We start from the raw sequence: 13,843 nt of genomic DNA on the forward strand, positions 1-13,843 counted from the left end.
GGTGTGTGGGTGTGTGTGAGTGTGCGTGTGTGGGGTGTTTGTGTGTGTGTGCGGTGTGTGTGTGCGGTGTGTGCGGTGTGTGTGTGTGTGCGTGTGCGGGGTGTGTGTGTGTGTGTGAGTGTGTGTGTGGTGTGTGCGGGGTGTGTGTGTGTGTGTCTGCGGTGCGTGTGTGAGTGAGTGTGTGTGGGGGTGTGTGCGTGTGCGGTGTGTGTGTGTGTGTGCACTGTGCATGTGTGTGTGTGCGTGTGTCACGGTAAAATATGTTTTACTTCCATTTTCAACACAGAAGAACTGAGGTGTTGCCTTTATTTTCTGCGTCAACGAATGCCATATGCGTCTTGTTACATTTGTCATTCTGCTTCAGTTTCTAAGTCTTCATTTGTATCTACAGAACCCTTTTTCTCGTGCAGGATGTTACCATTGTTTCGCAATATTTTATGCTCATTACGGGTATTGTGCATCTGTGTGTGTGTGTGTGCGAGCATGTGTGTGTGTGAGGGTGTGTGCATGTGTGTGTGTGCGGTGTGTGCGTGTGAGGGTGTGTGTGTGTGTGTGGTGTGTGTGTGTGAGGGTGTGTGTGTGTGTGAGGGTGTGTGCGTGTGTGTGTGTGTGAGGGTGTGTGTGTGAGGGTGTGTGCGTGTGTGTGTGTGTGGTGTGCGTGTGTGCGGTGTGTGCGTGTGTGTGTGTGAGGGTGTGTGTGTGTGCGCGCTTGTGTGGGGGGTGAGCGTGTGTGTATGTGTGTGTGTGTGGGGTGTGTGCGTGTGTGTGTGTGTGTGGGGTGTGAGCGTGTGTGTATGTGTGTGTGTGTGGGGTGTGTGCGTGTGTGTGTGTCACTGTAGAACATGTTTATCTTCTGCACGAACGAATGCCATCTGCGTCTTGTTACATTTGCCATTCTCCTTGAATTTCTAAGTCTTCATTTCTATCTACACAACCCTTTTTCTCGTGCAGGATGTCACCATAGTTTCGCAGAATTTTATGCTCATTATGGGTATTGTGTGTCTTTGTGGTCTATTTACGTTCTTTGGTGGGTGGGTGGGGGGATGTGTGGGGGGGGGGTGTGCGTGTACGGTGTGTGTGTGTGTGTGCTATGCGGTGTGCGTGTATGTTGTGTGTCTTCTATTTTCTTGTTAGTGCATCTTTTTTTTTCTTTTGTGTCTATGAGTGTGTGTGAGGGTGTGTGTGTGTGTGTGTGTTGTGCGGTGTGCACGTGCGCGCGCGCATGTGCGGTGTGTGTGTGTGCGTGTGCGTGTGTGTATGTGCGTGTGCGGTGTGTGCTAACAATTGCAATAGAGTTGGTTTCCAACCCATCTATCATCTTCATGGACGAACCAACATCTGGTCTTGATGCTAGAGCTGCTGCTATTGTCATGCGTACTGTAAGGAATGCAGTGGACACAGGCAGAACGATCATCTGCACAATTCATCAACCGAGCATAGATACATTTGAATCTTTTGATGAAGTATAGTCCATAATCTTGATAAGTTTCTTATGTTCTCATTTTCTTTTTCTTGTCTACTTTACATACTTCTTTTTTGCAGTTTCCACTTGTTCAGTGCCTATCTAATCTATAGCTAATAACTGCACTTACTGTAGTTGCTTCTGCTGAAGAGAGGCGGGTGGATCATTTATGCTGGACCACTTGGTCGCAATTCTCATAAGTTGATAGAATATTTTGAAGTAAGTGGCATCTCCAGCAATTCATGTTTGATTCCATGTATTCTCTGTTTGTGGTAGGATTAATTACAACACCTCAAGTAAGTGTAATTACTTACTGTGACACTACCTAATTTGAAATTACAAAAACTCAGTTAAATTTGGACCTTAGATTCAATTCAGATCTAGCTGTCCTTAAATAAGGTTATAAATGTAATTTTTATAATTAAAACTTAAAAAAGATAAAAAGTTAAAGAAAAAACGCTTGACTTAAATGAAGTCACTCAGGGGGTAAATTTCTCTATTTTGAGAAAGACAGGAATGTAATTTGCTATATATATATATATATATATATATCATTGAACCCTTATGTCTTTGGAAATAGAATATTAGCAAGTTAGCAACCCATCAATCTTTTAGCAGTACCATATGTTGAAATGTAATAAGGTAGTCTTCAAATGTTGCAAACCTGAAGAGAATATTGTTCATTTAAACGTAGAGAAATATTGGCAGTAATTATACTTACCAACAGCAAGGTCATTGCAAGTTATACTCTATTTCTACGATAAGGCTTGGGGATGAGTGCATTAGTTATGACTCAGAATCACCAAAGTATAATTACTCTCACAGGCTATTCCTGGAGTTCCTAAGGTTAAAGATGGGTGCAATCCAGCTACCTGGATGTTGGATGTCAGCACTCCAGCAGTTGAGGTTCAACTTGGAGTTGAGTTTGCAGATATATATATGCTAAATCAACCCTTTATCTGTAAGTGATAGGGTAAAAATGAATTTCTATGAAGATCTCTTAACATTTTCTGTTTTTGGAAGTCAATTTGAATCTCATTTCCCCTTAAAAACATTGTTCAGGAGTAATCAAGAACTTATAAAAGAACTCAGTTCCCCGTCACCAGGTTCCAAGGACCTCTATTTCCCTGCCAAGCACTCCCAACCATTTCTTAATCAGTGCAAAGCTTGTTTCTGGAAGCAGCATTGTTCTTACTGGAAGAACCCACAATATAATGCCATCCGATACTGCTGGGCTATTGTGATTGGTGTTACACTTGGTACAGTTTTCTGGAATAAGGGACAGAAGATGTAAGACAATGATCTTTTGTCTATGTTTTCTTTTCCAGTTCTTCAATGAAGTGGTCATTTTCATCTAAAAAGAGAGAAGAAGAAGAGTTCTTGCTCTAGGTCTTATGATAATATCCTTCTTTCTGGTTGCATTCGGATTTGCTTTCTTGCTCTTTTTGTGTATGATTTCTCATTGGGAGTATGAACTTATTTGTCATTCATTTCGTCAAATATCTGATATATTCACATGTGCATAGATCTTATTCTTGGCCTCATTGACATTCCTTTGGTAGTGAAAAGCAACAAGATCTTCGTAATCTTATGGGAGCTATCTATTGTACTGTGATCTTCATTGGAGCCACCAACACTTATTCCGTACAAGGTGTTGTTGCAATGGAGAAAACAGTGTTCTATCGTGAAAGGGCAGCTATGATGTATTCAGCACTACCTTATGCATTTGCTCAGGTAATGAGATTACCTTCCTCTATTTCCAAAACTGAGAAACTTGAGATGGGCTTTTCCTGGTAAAAAATGATGAAACGCCATAAAGAACTTCTTTGTATAAGCTACAACTTGATATGGAGCAAATTCTTGTATCATCTTAAGCATGTAAGACACATCTACTAAACATCTATCTATACATTTGACTTTTCTGCAGGTGGCCATAGAGATAATATATATTGCAGTCCAAACTGTAGTTTACAGCCTTGTATTTTATCCAATGATTGGGTTCAAATGGACTGTTGGGAAATTCTTTTGGTTCTTCTACTTCAGTTTCATGAGCTTCGCCTACTGCACTTTGTATGGATTGATGGTTGTCGCACTGACTCCAGGTTCCCATTTCAGTGCTATTCTGTCATCTTACTTCTTCAGCATTTGGAACTTGTTCTCAGGTTTCCTCATTCCTAGGACGGTAAGCAAGTTTTGATACAAGTTCTATGTCAAAAATAAAAAAGAGAGAGAATTTGGGTCTTTAAGTGCTCCTTAACTGGGAACTTCTCTTCTGCAGCAAATTCCAATCTGGTGGAGGTGGTGTTACTGGGGATCTCCTGTGGCTTGGACAATATATGGGCTTACGACCTCTCAGCTTGGCGATATAACTTCTGAAATTGAGGTGCCTGGAGTTGGTGCTATAAGGGTGGAGGCTTATCTTAAACAAATCTTGTGTTTAGACCATGACTTCCTTCCAGTTCTTGCTGTTATGCATTTAGTATTTGTTCTTCTCTGTGCGCTCCTCTTTGCATTGGCTATTAAGCATTTGAACTTCCAAACAAGATGAAGAGCTTATAGCCATCACAACAGACCATGACCCCTAGCCTCGGTTTTGTCCTAGTTAGCTTCATTGTTTTTTCCTCGGAGTCATGTTACTAGTGAGAAAGGGTGGAATAAGTTAGTGCCCCTTTCTTGCCAAAACCCTCTCCTTTTCTCCAGTCTCATAACCGCACACACAACATAAAGTTTATTTGAGAAGTTGGGTGTATGATGGAGTATATATTTGTGATACAATTATTTATACACATTCCATTTTCTCAAAATTTTAGGTCATATATGTTTTATGTTTAACTGGGGATTTTAATTTTAGATAAGTACATTACTATGATCTAGAGAATTGATTTTGTCTTAAAAATAAAAATTATGGTTAACCATCAAAATTATGCGACTTACTGATGTCTGAGTCAACCGAAAAAAGGGAAGAAGCTAAAAGAGATTATGTAAGTTAATAAAAATGGTTAATTATAGTTAAATTTCCTTTGAAAATACAAAATTACCCCCAAAGAAATTTTAGAATTCCACTTACACTCTATTTGAAAATGGATTGTATACCCACTTTTCTTTATGATTTGATTAAAAAATATTGATTTTAGTAAAAAAAAAAAGTTACATAAATTTTTAATTTTATATTTTATTTAATATTTTTATGTAATAATTGTGTACTTTATAGAAAAATGATAAATTTCATGTCATGTATATATATATATAATATTGATTTCTTTATAACTATAAAAATATGCTTGATGAGAATATTAAATGATGGGCAAAATTAAAATTTTATTTATTTTTTCTTTCTGTTGATATTAGCATTTTCGGTCAACTCTAACGAAAAGGGGGTTGGTCTAAATGGAGATTTCTTAAAGGGGTGTAAGTGTATTTAAAAATTTCTATGAGAAAAAATCTAATTTTGTATTTTTAGAGGGGTCCTAGTGTAATTAACTAACCTATAAAATGTACCATATGACATAGTTTGGTAATAAATTTTGCTCTTATGTGGCAAATTTCAATGGACAATCTTATTAAGTTATTAACAGTGATAATGGTGCCAGAAAAATAAACCTTTATAATGATGTAAATGTAGATTTCACTTCAAAAATGTAAGAAAAGTAAAAATAAATACTAGGATGTGCCTTTTTTATTTGGTTAGGGGTGGAGAAAAATATAAAAAGGAAATAATGTGGAAGCACATAGCAAAACCATAAAAGACATGGGACTGAACTGCAAAATGTCGTTTGGACTAACCTCTCATGGATTGAATACAGACCATAATCTTGAGTCACTAATAATATGAACAGATTACACATCAGTGAACATCGCTTTATCTGACCATAACTCAGTAATAAAATCAACCAGAAAAAAACCAGGTCTACGCAGACTCACATACAAAAAGCCAATATGGCGGAGCCCAAGGCCACAACAAAACCAAGAACAGTTTGCTGCGTGGGCGATATCCATGGCTACATAACAAAGCTGCAAAATTTGTGGTCTAATCTTGAAAATACCGTGGGCCTATCTGAGTTCCAAACAGCTCTAATCATTTTCTTGGGTGATTATTGTGACAGGGGGCCTGATACCAAGAAAGTGATTGATTTCTTGATATCTCTGCCGTCAAAATACCCTAATCAATCTCATGTTTTCCTCTGTGGCAACCATGACCTGGCGTTTGCTGCATTCTTGGGGCTTCTTCCAAGCCCTCCTGACGGTTCAGATTTCTCGGAGACTTGGAAGGAGTATGCGATTAATGAGAAAAGAGAAGGTTGGTATAAGGGTGATGGGTATGAGAATATGCACTTGCAAGCAAGGAGGTGGGCTGGCAGGATGACTGGTTTTAATCATGCCAAGAACACTGAGTACAAGGGATCAATTTATGATGCCCGTCCCACTTTTGAGTCCTACGGTGTCCCACATGGTTCCGCTGGTAAAAATTTTTAGTTTGGACTTTTTCTGGAGTTTTGATTCTATGAATGTTAATCTTGATATGGGTTGGTTGTTTGGTTTCTTTGATTCTTCGAGTTAGTAATCATGTTAGACAAGATTGGAAATGCAGAGTTGGAGGCCATAGGATTTCTCGTTTGATGTGTGATTGTGCTAATTTAGATTGCTTTCATTGTTAAATTGGAACGTGGCTTTTGATCTTCACTTCATGAACCAGGTAGTTGGACTTTGTTGATTGTGCTTAAAGGAAATGGTTTACTCTGTAGTACTAGTTTCTGAAGATGCTAGTTGATCACACCAGTGTGAGATGATCCTCCTTCTATTTAGTTAAGTTATAGTATGATTTTTTGAACTGTCCCATGTTGCATCCATGGGCGTACTCAGTGTGAGGTAACCTGCTCTCTTTCAGTTTCCTGGTTCCTACCTTGCCCCTTGGGAAGTTTATGAAAATGAATGCAGGTAACCTGTACAGGTAGAGTAGATGATAATTTTGATTTCTGATCAAGGAACAGATTGAAGAACATTATGCATTTGAATTACATTGAGTGGAAAAGCTTCAGTTTGTGCGGAAGGAAAAGAAAGTACATAGATCAGAACAGCAAGAGAAAATGCTATACAAAACCTACTCTGCATAGTGAATCTTCACTATTCATACTGCAGGACTGGTTATTTTGTTTCACTTTCACTTTGGAATATCTGCTCTGGCCTCATAAAATTAGCTAGTATTTCTCTTTATGTACTATCAAGTTTTGAAGTTCCTCGTCCAGTAGATATGATATTCGTGAGATCTTGATTTGACTAGAAACTAGAGTGAAGAATATGCCTGTATGAGCTAAATCGTGGTCTTGAAAATTTTCCTAGGGTAACAGATGAGACATCTTACATTATGCTTGCTTGCTGATATTATTGACTTCCTATGTAATTGGGGTCTCAGTCAATGTTTTCCAGAATTATGTTTTCCATGTTTGAAACGTTAATCTGTCTTTCCAAGTTTACATGGATTTTTAATCAATTGTAGTTGAAATGTCTTTAAACCCTCTTCCCCCAGACCCATCAAGTTTGGAAGTTTTGTGTCGCCATCGTTTACTATTGAGATGAGTTACATGTACACAGATTTGATTAAGGCAGTTCCTGATGAGCACAAGAAATTTCTTGCTGATTTGGTTTGGGTACATGAAGAGGTATGCCTAGTTGTCTATGTTCTTTCCGAAATTTCCTCATTTGTGTTTCTGTTAATGTCTCCTGTTTGCAACAAATACTGAACTAGCTTCTGACAAACAACTCGACCTTTTCAATTCTCTAGGATAATGTCAGCATAGAAACCAATGAAGGACTGCAGAATTGTAAGCTGATCGCTGTACATGCCGGTTTGGAGAAAGATAAACGGGTCGAGGAGCAACTAAAATATCTGAAAGCCAAGGACACTAGAATCTCTAAGGTTGAACCTCTCAGTGGAAGAAAGAACGTGTGGAACATCCCAGAGGTAATTGCTTATTTGCAACTTTCACTTAAACACTCAGCATGTTTCTTTCCTTGATTTGTACAATTTCTTGATAGGAATTATCCAAAACTCCAACTATTGTGATAAGCGGTCACCATGCAAAGGTCCATATTGAAGGCTTGAGACTGATAATAGATCGGGGTGGTGGCATAGAGGATAATCCTGTGGCTGCAGTTTTGCTCCCGTCGAAGAAACTAGTGCTCGACACTGATCAATTGGAAAGATAGCTTCAGATATTCTGTCAGCTCAATTTCTCAAAGCATTCTAAATTTTTAATGGGAAATGCTGGGTGCCGAACCTTTTCCAGCTCAGCTAATGATGATGGCAAATGAGTTGGGAATTTATTTTTTGCTGCCCGTTGTCTCTACCTTCTAATACTGAATAACAGTCGAGTCTACACTCAGTAAAATAAGTCATTCTTGGCGTTGCATAATGAAGTTTGGAATAGTCTCGTTGTCTTATAAGAAGGCCATAGAAAGTGGCTACTGTGATGTGTTAGTTCTATTGATGCTATCACTGAATTTGGTAATTGTCTCTTTAAGTTATATAATATGCTTCGCCGCCCTTTTGTATGATTTCCAAAATTTTACTATAACAATTTTTCCTATGGTTATTTATTTTTCTATATTTACTAGAAACAAAATTCATCTATGGTTTTAGGTTTCGCGAACTAATAACAATCACCCACATATTCAAATGTATAAAATAAAGTATAACATGAATTTGAACAACGAATAAATTGAGACTGAGTGACGGTAGAATTGGATTGCTAACAGGAAAGGAGAGACTGAATGACATGAAAAGCTGTCATCCTCAAATTGGCTGTAGGCAGGAATTAGATACTACGAATTTAAAAGTAAAGCATAACGAATTTGAGGGTTTCAACTCAATTTGCAGAGGTATAAATAAGCAAGTGATTCCACAAATGACAACAGCGTACAACTGAATTTTCGGCAGTGATGCATCCTAGAATCCAGCATAGCTACTAAGCAAGATTTAGCACTCAAAACAAAAGTCATCAGGAGAAGGAAAAGAACTAATAAACCATGTAAAAAGCACTCTACTCTGCCATTTAATTTGTGTAAAGAAACAAACCTGGTCGTAAACAAGTATTATTTCTTTAGAATAATGTCAACTATTATAGAGAAATGGAAACGCCCTCTTATCTAGTCAATCTTTGTGATCAAATAACAAAGTAGAAACAAAAATGAAAAAATTAATTTTCGCCGCTTTCATCTGAATCTGAATGATTGCCAGCATGGGCAGAGCCATTGGCAACTGCAGCTTTGGCATCCTTACCCTTCACATCTTCATCATCTTCACTATACTCGCTTTCATAGTCGTCATCATATTCGTCTTCTCCTTCCTCATCTTCCTCTTCAGCTCCATCCTCTAGCGATGGTACCTCATCTGCAGTGGCAATGTTCCTTGTGCCAGCCCGGCTTCGTTTCAAAACCTTCAACCTAATATTGGACCTCGCATCACAACCAATCCATGAGTCGCACAGGCAGTAGGAGATCAGGTTGTAATTTCCCTCAGAAGGGGCCTGGAACTTGCCCATCACCAGCCTAGAACCAGCTTTTACTCTATCAATTGCTTCTTTTACAGATGCTTTAATTTCTTTAGCACTAGCACCAGCACCCTCCTTCAATTCCTCAATTGCTTTTGATGCAGCAATGATAGCTGTCGCCTCATCCATGAAATTAACCTTTTGCGACATCCATACATCATTTGAAGAGGGGTCTGCAAGCAGCAACCAAAAATTCTCTTCTTTGTCACAAGGGAAGTAGGGAGCATGTGGTAGGGCACGGATCATGCCATTCCAACGCTGAAGAGTAATCCAAGCCTGCATTGTCACAATATCACCCTCTTGTATTCCCTCTTCACCTTCTGTCTCACATGTTATATCAATTGAAATGGAAGGCATCATCTCAAGAACCATTTCCACGTCTTGGGATTCATTGGCAGTAAAGCCAGCAACCTGAGTCAATAGCTCTGTACGCTCTTGTGGTTTCATCTCACGAAGCTCTTGGAAAGAGCGCACCTTCTGTATATAGGAAAAAGGACTTAGAAACTTAATATCCAAAAATAAATAGCCCAGAAAAACCACTATGCATATTCAGACAAAAATAAGTAGAGATATTTGATAGCATTGTAGTCCCACAGCAACAATGTCAATATGCAACTTGTATCAAATTTTTTATAAAAGTCAGCATAAAGGAAGTTAACCTTGACCAGACTTGTACTAGTTGTCAAAAAGAGGAAGCTACAGAAACCATGTCAATGGTATGGAAGAGTGTCAATATGCACATTAAACCGTAATTTTCCGGAGTCAAGCCGCAGAGGACCAGATCATTCTAATAAATATTTATGTTTATCCAAGATCTGTGCCATGATTTGCCAAATGAGATATTAACGCTTGTGAAGGAAAGTTTCATTTCCAAGATGCGGAATCTAGAGGTATTTTGCATTTTTTGCGGACATAGACAACCGAACTTTATGTGGACATTGTAAGTATGATGGGACCACTTGAAACCCAGTGGACAGCTTTAAACACATTGCTAATATATACATATATATATATATATATAGAGAGAGAGAGAGAGAGACCTTTCTGGCAATCTTTTTGACAATGGATTCACTGAAGTGTGGCAGCTGGAGAAATGGACCATAACCTTCGTTTGATCCCCCAGTTGCTTTCCTGGCACTGAGGGGGACAGCCTGGATCAAGAACAGCAGAATTTCAGTCTAGTTTTAAAGAAGCATAGCTCTTTACTTTAACTTCAGGCCAGTAAGAAATAATCCAACTCCTCTGAAGCAAAGCCAATGGAGTAAATGTGCAAAAATAATGCTGAAGAGCTAATAACCAGGTTGTTCGAGTTTAATATTTGAATGAAAAAATAAAATTATACGACAATTTGAGGAAAACTTATCAGCTATTACTAAGATAGCCCCCTGCCTTCTTTGTACTAGAAATACACTAGATTAGAACTCAGAAATATACCTGGATTATACTCTGGGATAGCTCAATGACTCCAGTTGCAGGTCTCAGCCATCCATGCCCCTGTTGCGTGCGTGGTATAATTGCCATCTGCATGGAAGGAAAAACCCCACATGGTGATCTACACCAATAATATGTCGAAGATTGACTAAAAATTGCCACAGCATAGATGAGCAAAGGGAGAAAACAATTAGCAAAAGAACAAACGGAACATAAGGCAAGCTGTCTCTTCCTTTATCATTTATAAACACCTTAGAACTTGAGTGGGGAAATCTGTTGTAGAAGAAATATTCTTATTCTTAAACAACTCCAAATATTGACACGTAAATACCATGGTAATAAGCTAGATGACTATCTGAGTGGCTTGAAGTATCTTTGCAATCACATTTACCACCCAACTGAAGTACCAAATGAACAAAGAAAAGCCACTGAGAGATAATTCAGTAATCCTTCAAGAAAGCCATTTAGATAGTGCTCTCTAATAAATACAATCTACACAATAATTTATTTACTATTTTATTCTAGTGAAAACTACCTTCATTATATATATACATAAAGGGGGCGGGGAAGGTGGGGGGGGAGAAAAATACTGCATCAAATCAGATAAATATTACCAACTAATAATACCTTCATTAGTTCTTCAAGAAGACGAGGTGCAAGGGCAAGCATTTTCTTAAGATCACGCTGCAAAGACGGAGATAATGCTGTAGTTTCACGCGTTAGATGTGCTTGCATCAACAATTCAGACTGCAAGTAACAAACCGATATATTTAATAAAGGAAAAGTATATCAAATACTAAAACTCATCAAGAGATCACATCACCTTTACTAAAGCAGGATGCTGCTTCCAAAACTTAGCCTGTTCTTGTCGGATGTTTCTAAGGTCCAGGTTTAGCTCACTCCTGACCAACACAAATAATTTCTGCAGGGATTCTTCATCAGTTCGACGAACTGGAATTTCCATGTATTCAGCAGCCCTGATGAAAACTTCCATTACCTTGCTGTACCATGAAAGACCATTAGTGACAGGCACATTGAAATTACATGTATAAACATCAACAATATCAAAGTAAAATTTTACTGGCACAGCATTGTAAGAAGCAGCAACTAGTTGACACAGAACAAGAGCAGGGAGTTCGAAAGAGATTGAAAAAATACATTATATAAAGATACAAATGTAGTGTAAGTGAGACTGTGTAGATTAAGCAATGGAAACATTTAGTAAAACAAATCTGCATCAGAAACATAGAGCACTAATGCACAATTGCAACAAGTAGATTCCTTACCACTCATAAAATGGTATGAACTTAATATATATGCTCTCCCAGATACAGACTAGCTAGGAAAATCCCTGAAACTATATGCAATTTAAACTATAATATCATAGGCAGAACAAAATGTGTAGCAAAGATTGTTATACCTTGGAGCTAATGAAGGCTTCATGAAATGGTAATAAGCATACATCGTGTGATGCATGACATAATTCCCAGTATATTTTGATGACCTTGACAAGTATATTACAGCTATTGTCAGGGGCAAAATAATACAAACTCCCACAATCCCAAGGAGCAAAATTCCACCAGATGCTCCATCGATGTTCAGGAGGAATTGAGGGAGAGCGATGCCCATTTGAAGCCCCTACAAGGAAACATCAAAAAGTTCACAGGTCCAATTTCTGAGAAAAGTGAGGAAACGAAATGGATTTCTCCCTCATCACCGGCAAGAAAAGAAAATTACCTGCCTGCCATCAGGATGGCCATATTTCTCAAAGTTCTCCCGTGATACGGGATCTGTTAGAGCCTGATAAGCCTTGGAGATATAATCTACAAAATACTTGTGAGCCTCTGCACAGAAAGATTCATGAATCATTAAGCAACTCAACAAAACCTGCTAATTTCCATCTTGCTCTTTAAGTAAACAAATAATGTAAATTGCAGTCATTAAACACCTTCAACCTGGGTCTGGATTTTTATCAGGATGGTACAAGATGGAAAGTCTCCTATACGCCTTCTTTATTTCTGAATCAGAAACTCCAGGCTCTAATCCAAGTATGCTGAATGGCTCAAAAACTTGGACCTGTGAAATGATCATGCAAATTTAGATTTCAGAAGAGAAGTGTTAGAAAATCAAATACCTCAGAGAAAACAATAGGTATTTATTGAGTTGACTGATTTTTCCCCATATATTTTATACTCCATTTTGATGCATGTTTCAGCACTCCTTTTGTGAAGGAAGAACATTTTACCTCAGATGGCTAAGATAGAATTAAAATCACACTTAACAATAAAGCCATCTAATGGAAACAAAAATCATATACAATATAGTTTGAATACTAGACAAGGAAATGAAAGAAATTGCATAACATCATAGATCCATATGTTACGCTATAACAGATGTTCAGTTTGTAAGATATGATGGAACAGATCAGAAACCAGAAAGTACCTCAGTGTTGATGTGCTTGATGTATAAAGCTAAAAGGGCGACAACAACCCACAGCAACACTACCGTCAGGTTACTATAAGTTGAAAAGTTTGAAATCTGAAAATTTCACAGAAACTGAAAAAAATTAGTGATGTAGCTCCAAAGTATATGCATATGCAGAAACACAACATGTGGACCAGCTACCACAATTGCTGGATCAAACAAGACTCGAACAGAGACAAGTGAGAAACTTACACGTTTGAATATAGACTTCCGATACTTCCCCGAGTGGAAGCAAGAGGAACACCGGCAATTAATAGTCTTGGTCTTTTTCTTGAATGTGAGATATAAGTTGACAATAGTGTATGGCACTAGAGGCAGTGCAATTATTGTCAACACAAAGATGGGAAATAGCGCACTGTGTTCCTCAGATGCAGCCATTAGTAACCTTTAGCCTTCCCAAAATTTGTTCTGTTGCAGTTTCCAATTCATCCGTAAGTACTTATTTTCACTTTAGGCAGTAAAATAGCAACAAAAAACTTAAAGAGCAAGACATACGACAGACTTTAAAACCTGGGATTCTTACAGCAGATTTGTGAAATAACTATTCATATTCCGCATCTTTTTCTTAATTTCCCATAATCATAACTTGTAAATTCTTAACCAGCACAGGTTTTGCAATACGACATGAAATCAGAAACTACAAGATGAAGCTGAATTCCCAATTCGGATGCATGAAGCATCCAGGAAAACAAAATAAAACTAATAAAAACGATAAGAAAATATTGATAAGCTGTAGAAAGAGAATTAACAGATCAAATATAGCACCTAAATCTTAATGACAAATTCGAGGTTATCAATTAATCTCAGTGCTACCTGGCCGAACTCAACTGGAAAGTGTATGAATTCAGCTGCTAGCACAAGAGGGAGAAATTAAAGGAAGGGGAACTTACCTGTATAATCAGCCCTAGATTTTTTGAGG

General features: G+C 38.0%; 3 protein-coding genes across 3 annotated transcripts; 2 read left to right on the top strand and 1 right to left on the bottom strand.

The window, feature by feature from the left end:
- On the top strand, positions 1,213–4,213 carry LOC105174216 (pleiotropic drug resistance protein 2-like). The gene is made up of 7 exons (XM_020698022.1): positions 1,213–1,463; positions 1,598–1,681; positions 2,288–2,427; positions 2,525–2,752; positions 3,025–3,196; positions 3,390–3,644; positions 3,741–4,213. Exons 1-7 carry the CDS (start codon positions 1,323–1,325, stop codon positions 4,008–4,010), a joined length of 1,290 nt encoding a protein of 429 aa, XP_020553681.1. The 5' UTR covers positions 1,213–1,322; the 3' UTR covers positions 4,011–4,213.
- LOC105174104 lies at positions 5,292–8,028 on the top strand. Its single transcript, XM_011096095.2, has 4 exons — positions 5,292–5,921; positions 7,052–7,119; positions 7,242–7,421; positions 7,496–8,028. The coding sequence occupies exons 1-4, from the start codon at positions 5,399–5,401 to the stop codon at positions 7,664–7,666; spliced, it is 942 nt and encodes a 313-aa protein (XP_011094397.1). The 5' UTR covers positions 5,292–5,398; the 3' UTR covers positions 7,667–8,028.
- LOC105174105 (dnaJ protein ERDJ2-like) lies at positions 8,482–13,332 on the bottom strand (the record flags this gene model as incomplete). Its single annotated transcript, XM_020697697.1, is given in 10 exon segments — positions 8,482–9,486; positions 10,050–10,160; positions 10,444–10,530; positions 11,068–11,187; positions 11,264–11,441; positions 11,861–12,078; positions 12,178–12,284; positions 12,396–12,516; positions 12,883–12,978; positions 13,117–13,332. Coding segments are annotated over 10 exon segments (2,055 nt in total). The 3' UTR covers positions 8,482–8,655.

The sequence above is a fragment of the Sesamum indicum genome, linkage group LG11 (genome assembly GCF_000512975.1).
Source record: "Sesamum indicum cultivar Zhongzhi No. 13 linkage group LG11, S_indicum_v1.0, whole genome shotgun sequence".
In the NCBI taxonomy this organism is placed as follows: domain Eukaryota; kingdom Viridiplantae; phylum Streptophyta; class Magnoliopsida; order Lamiales; family Pedaliaceae; genus Sesamum; species Sesamum indicum.

Excerpts from the sequence above, each read along its gene's own strand:
- LOC105174216 (XM_020698022.1), top strand. The coding sequence starts at position 1,323 with ATGGACGAACCAACATCTGGTCTTGATGCTAGAGCTGCTGCTATTGTC. Across the intron at positions 2,428-2,524 it reads AATCAACCCTTTATCTGTAA|GAGTAATCAAGAACTTATAA; the intron begins GTGATAGGGTAA and ends AACATTGTTCAG. Across the intron at positions 3,645-3,740 it reads GTTTCCTCATTCCTAGGACG|CAAATTCCAATCTGGTGGAG; the intron begins GTAAGCAAGTTT and ends TCTCTTCTGCAG.
- LOC105174104 (XM_011096095.2), top strand. The coding sequence starts at position 5,399 with ATGGCGGAGCCCAAGGCCACAACAAAACCAAGAACAGTTTGCTGCGTG. Across the intron at positions 5,922-7,051 it reads TGTCCCACATGGTTCCGCTG|ATTTGATTAAGGCAGTTCCT; the intron begins GTAAAAATTTTT and ends ACATGTACACAG. Across the intron at positions 7,422-7,495 it reads ACGTGTGGAACATCCCAGAG|GAATTATCCAAAACTCCAAC; the intron begins GTAATTGCTTAT and ends ATTTCTTGATAG.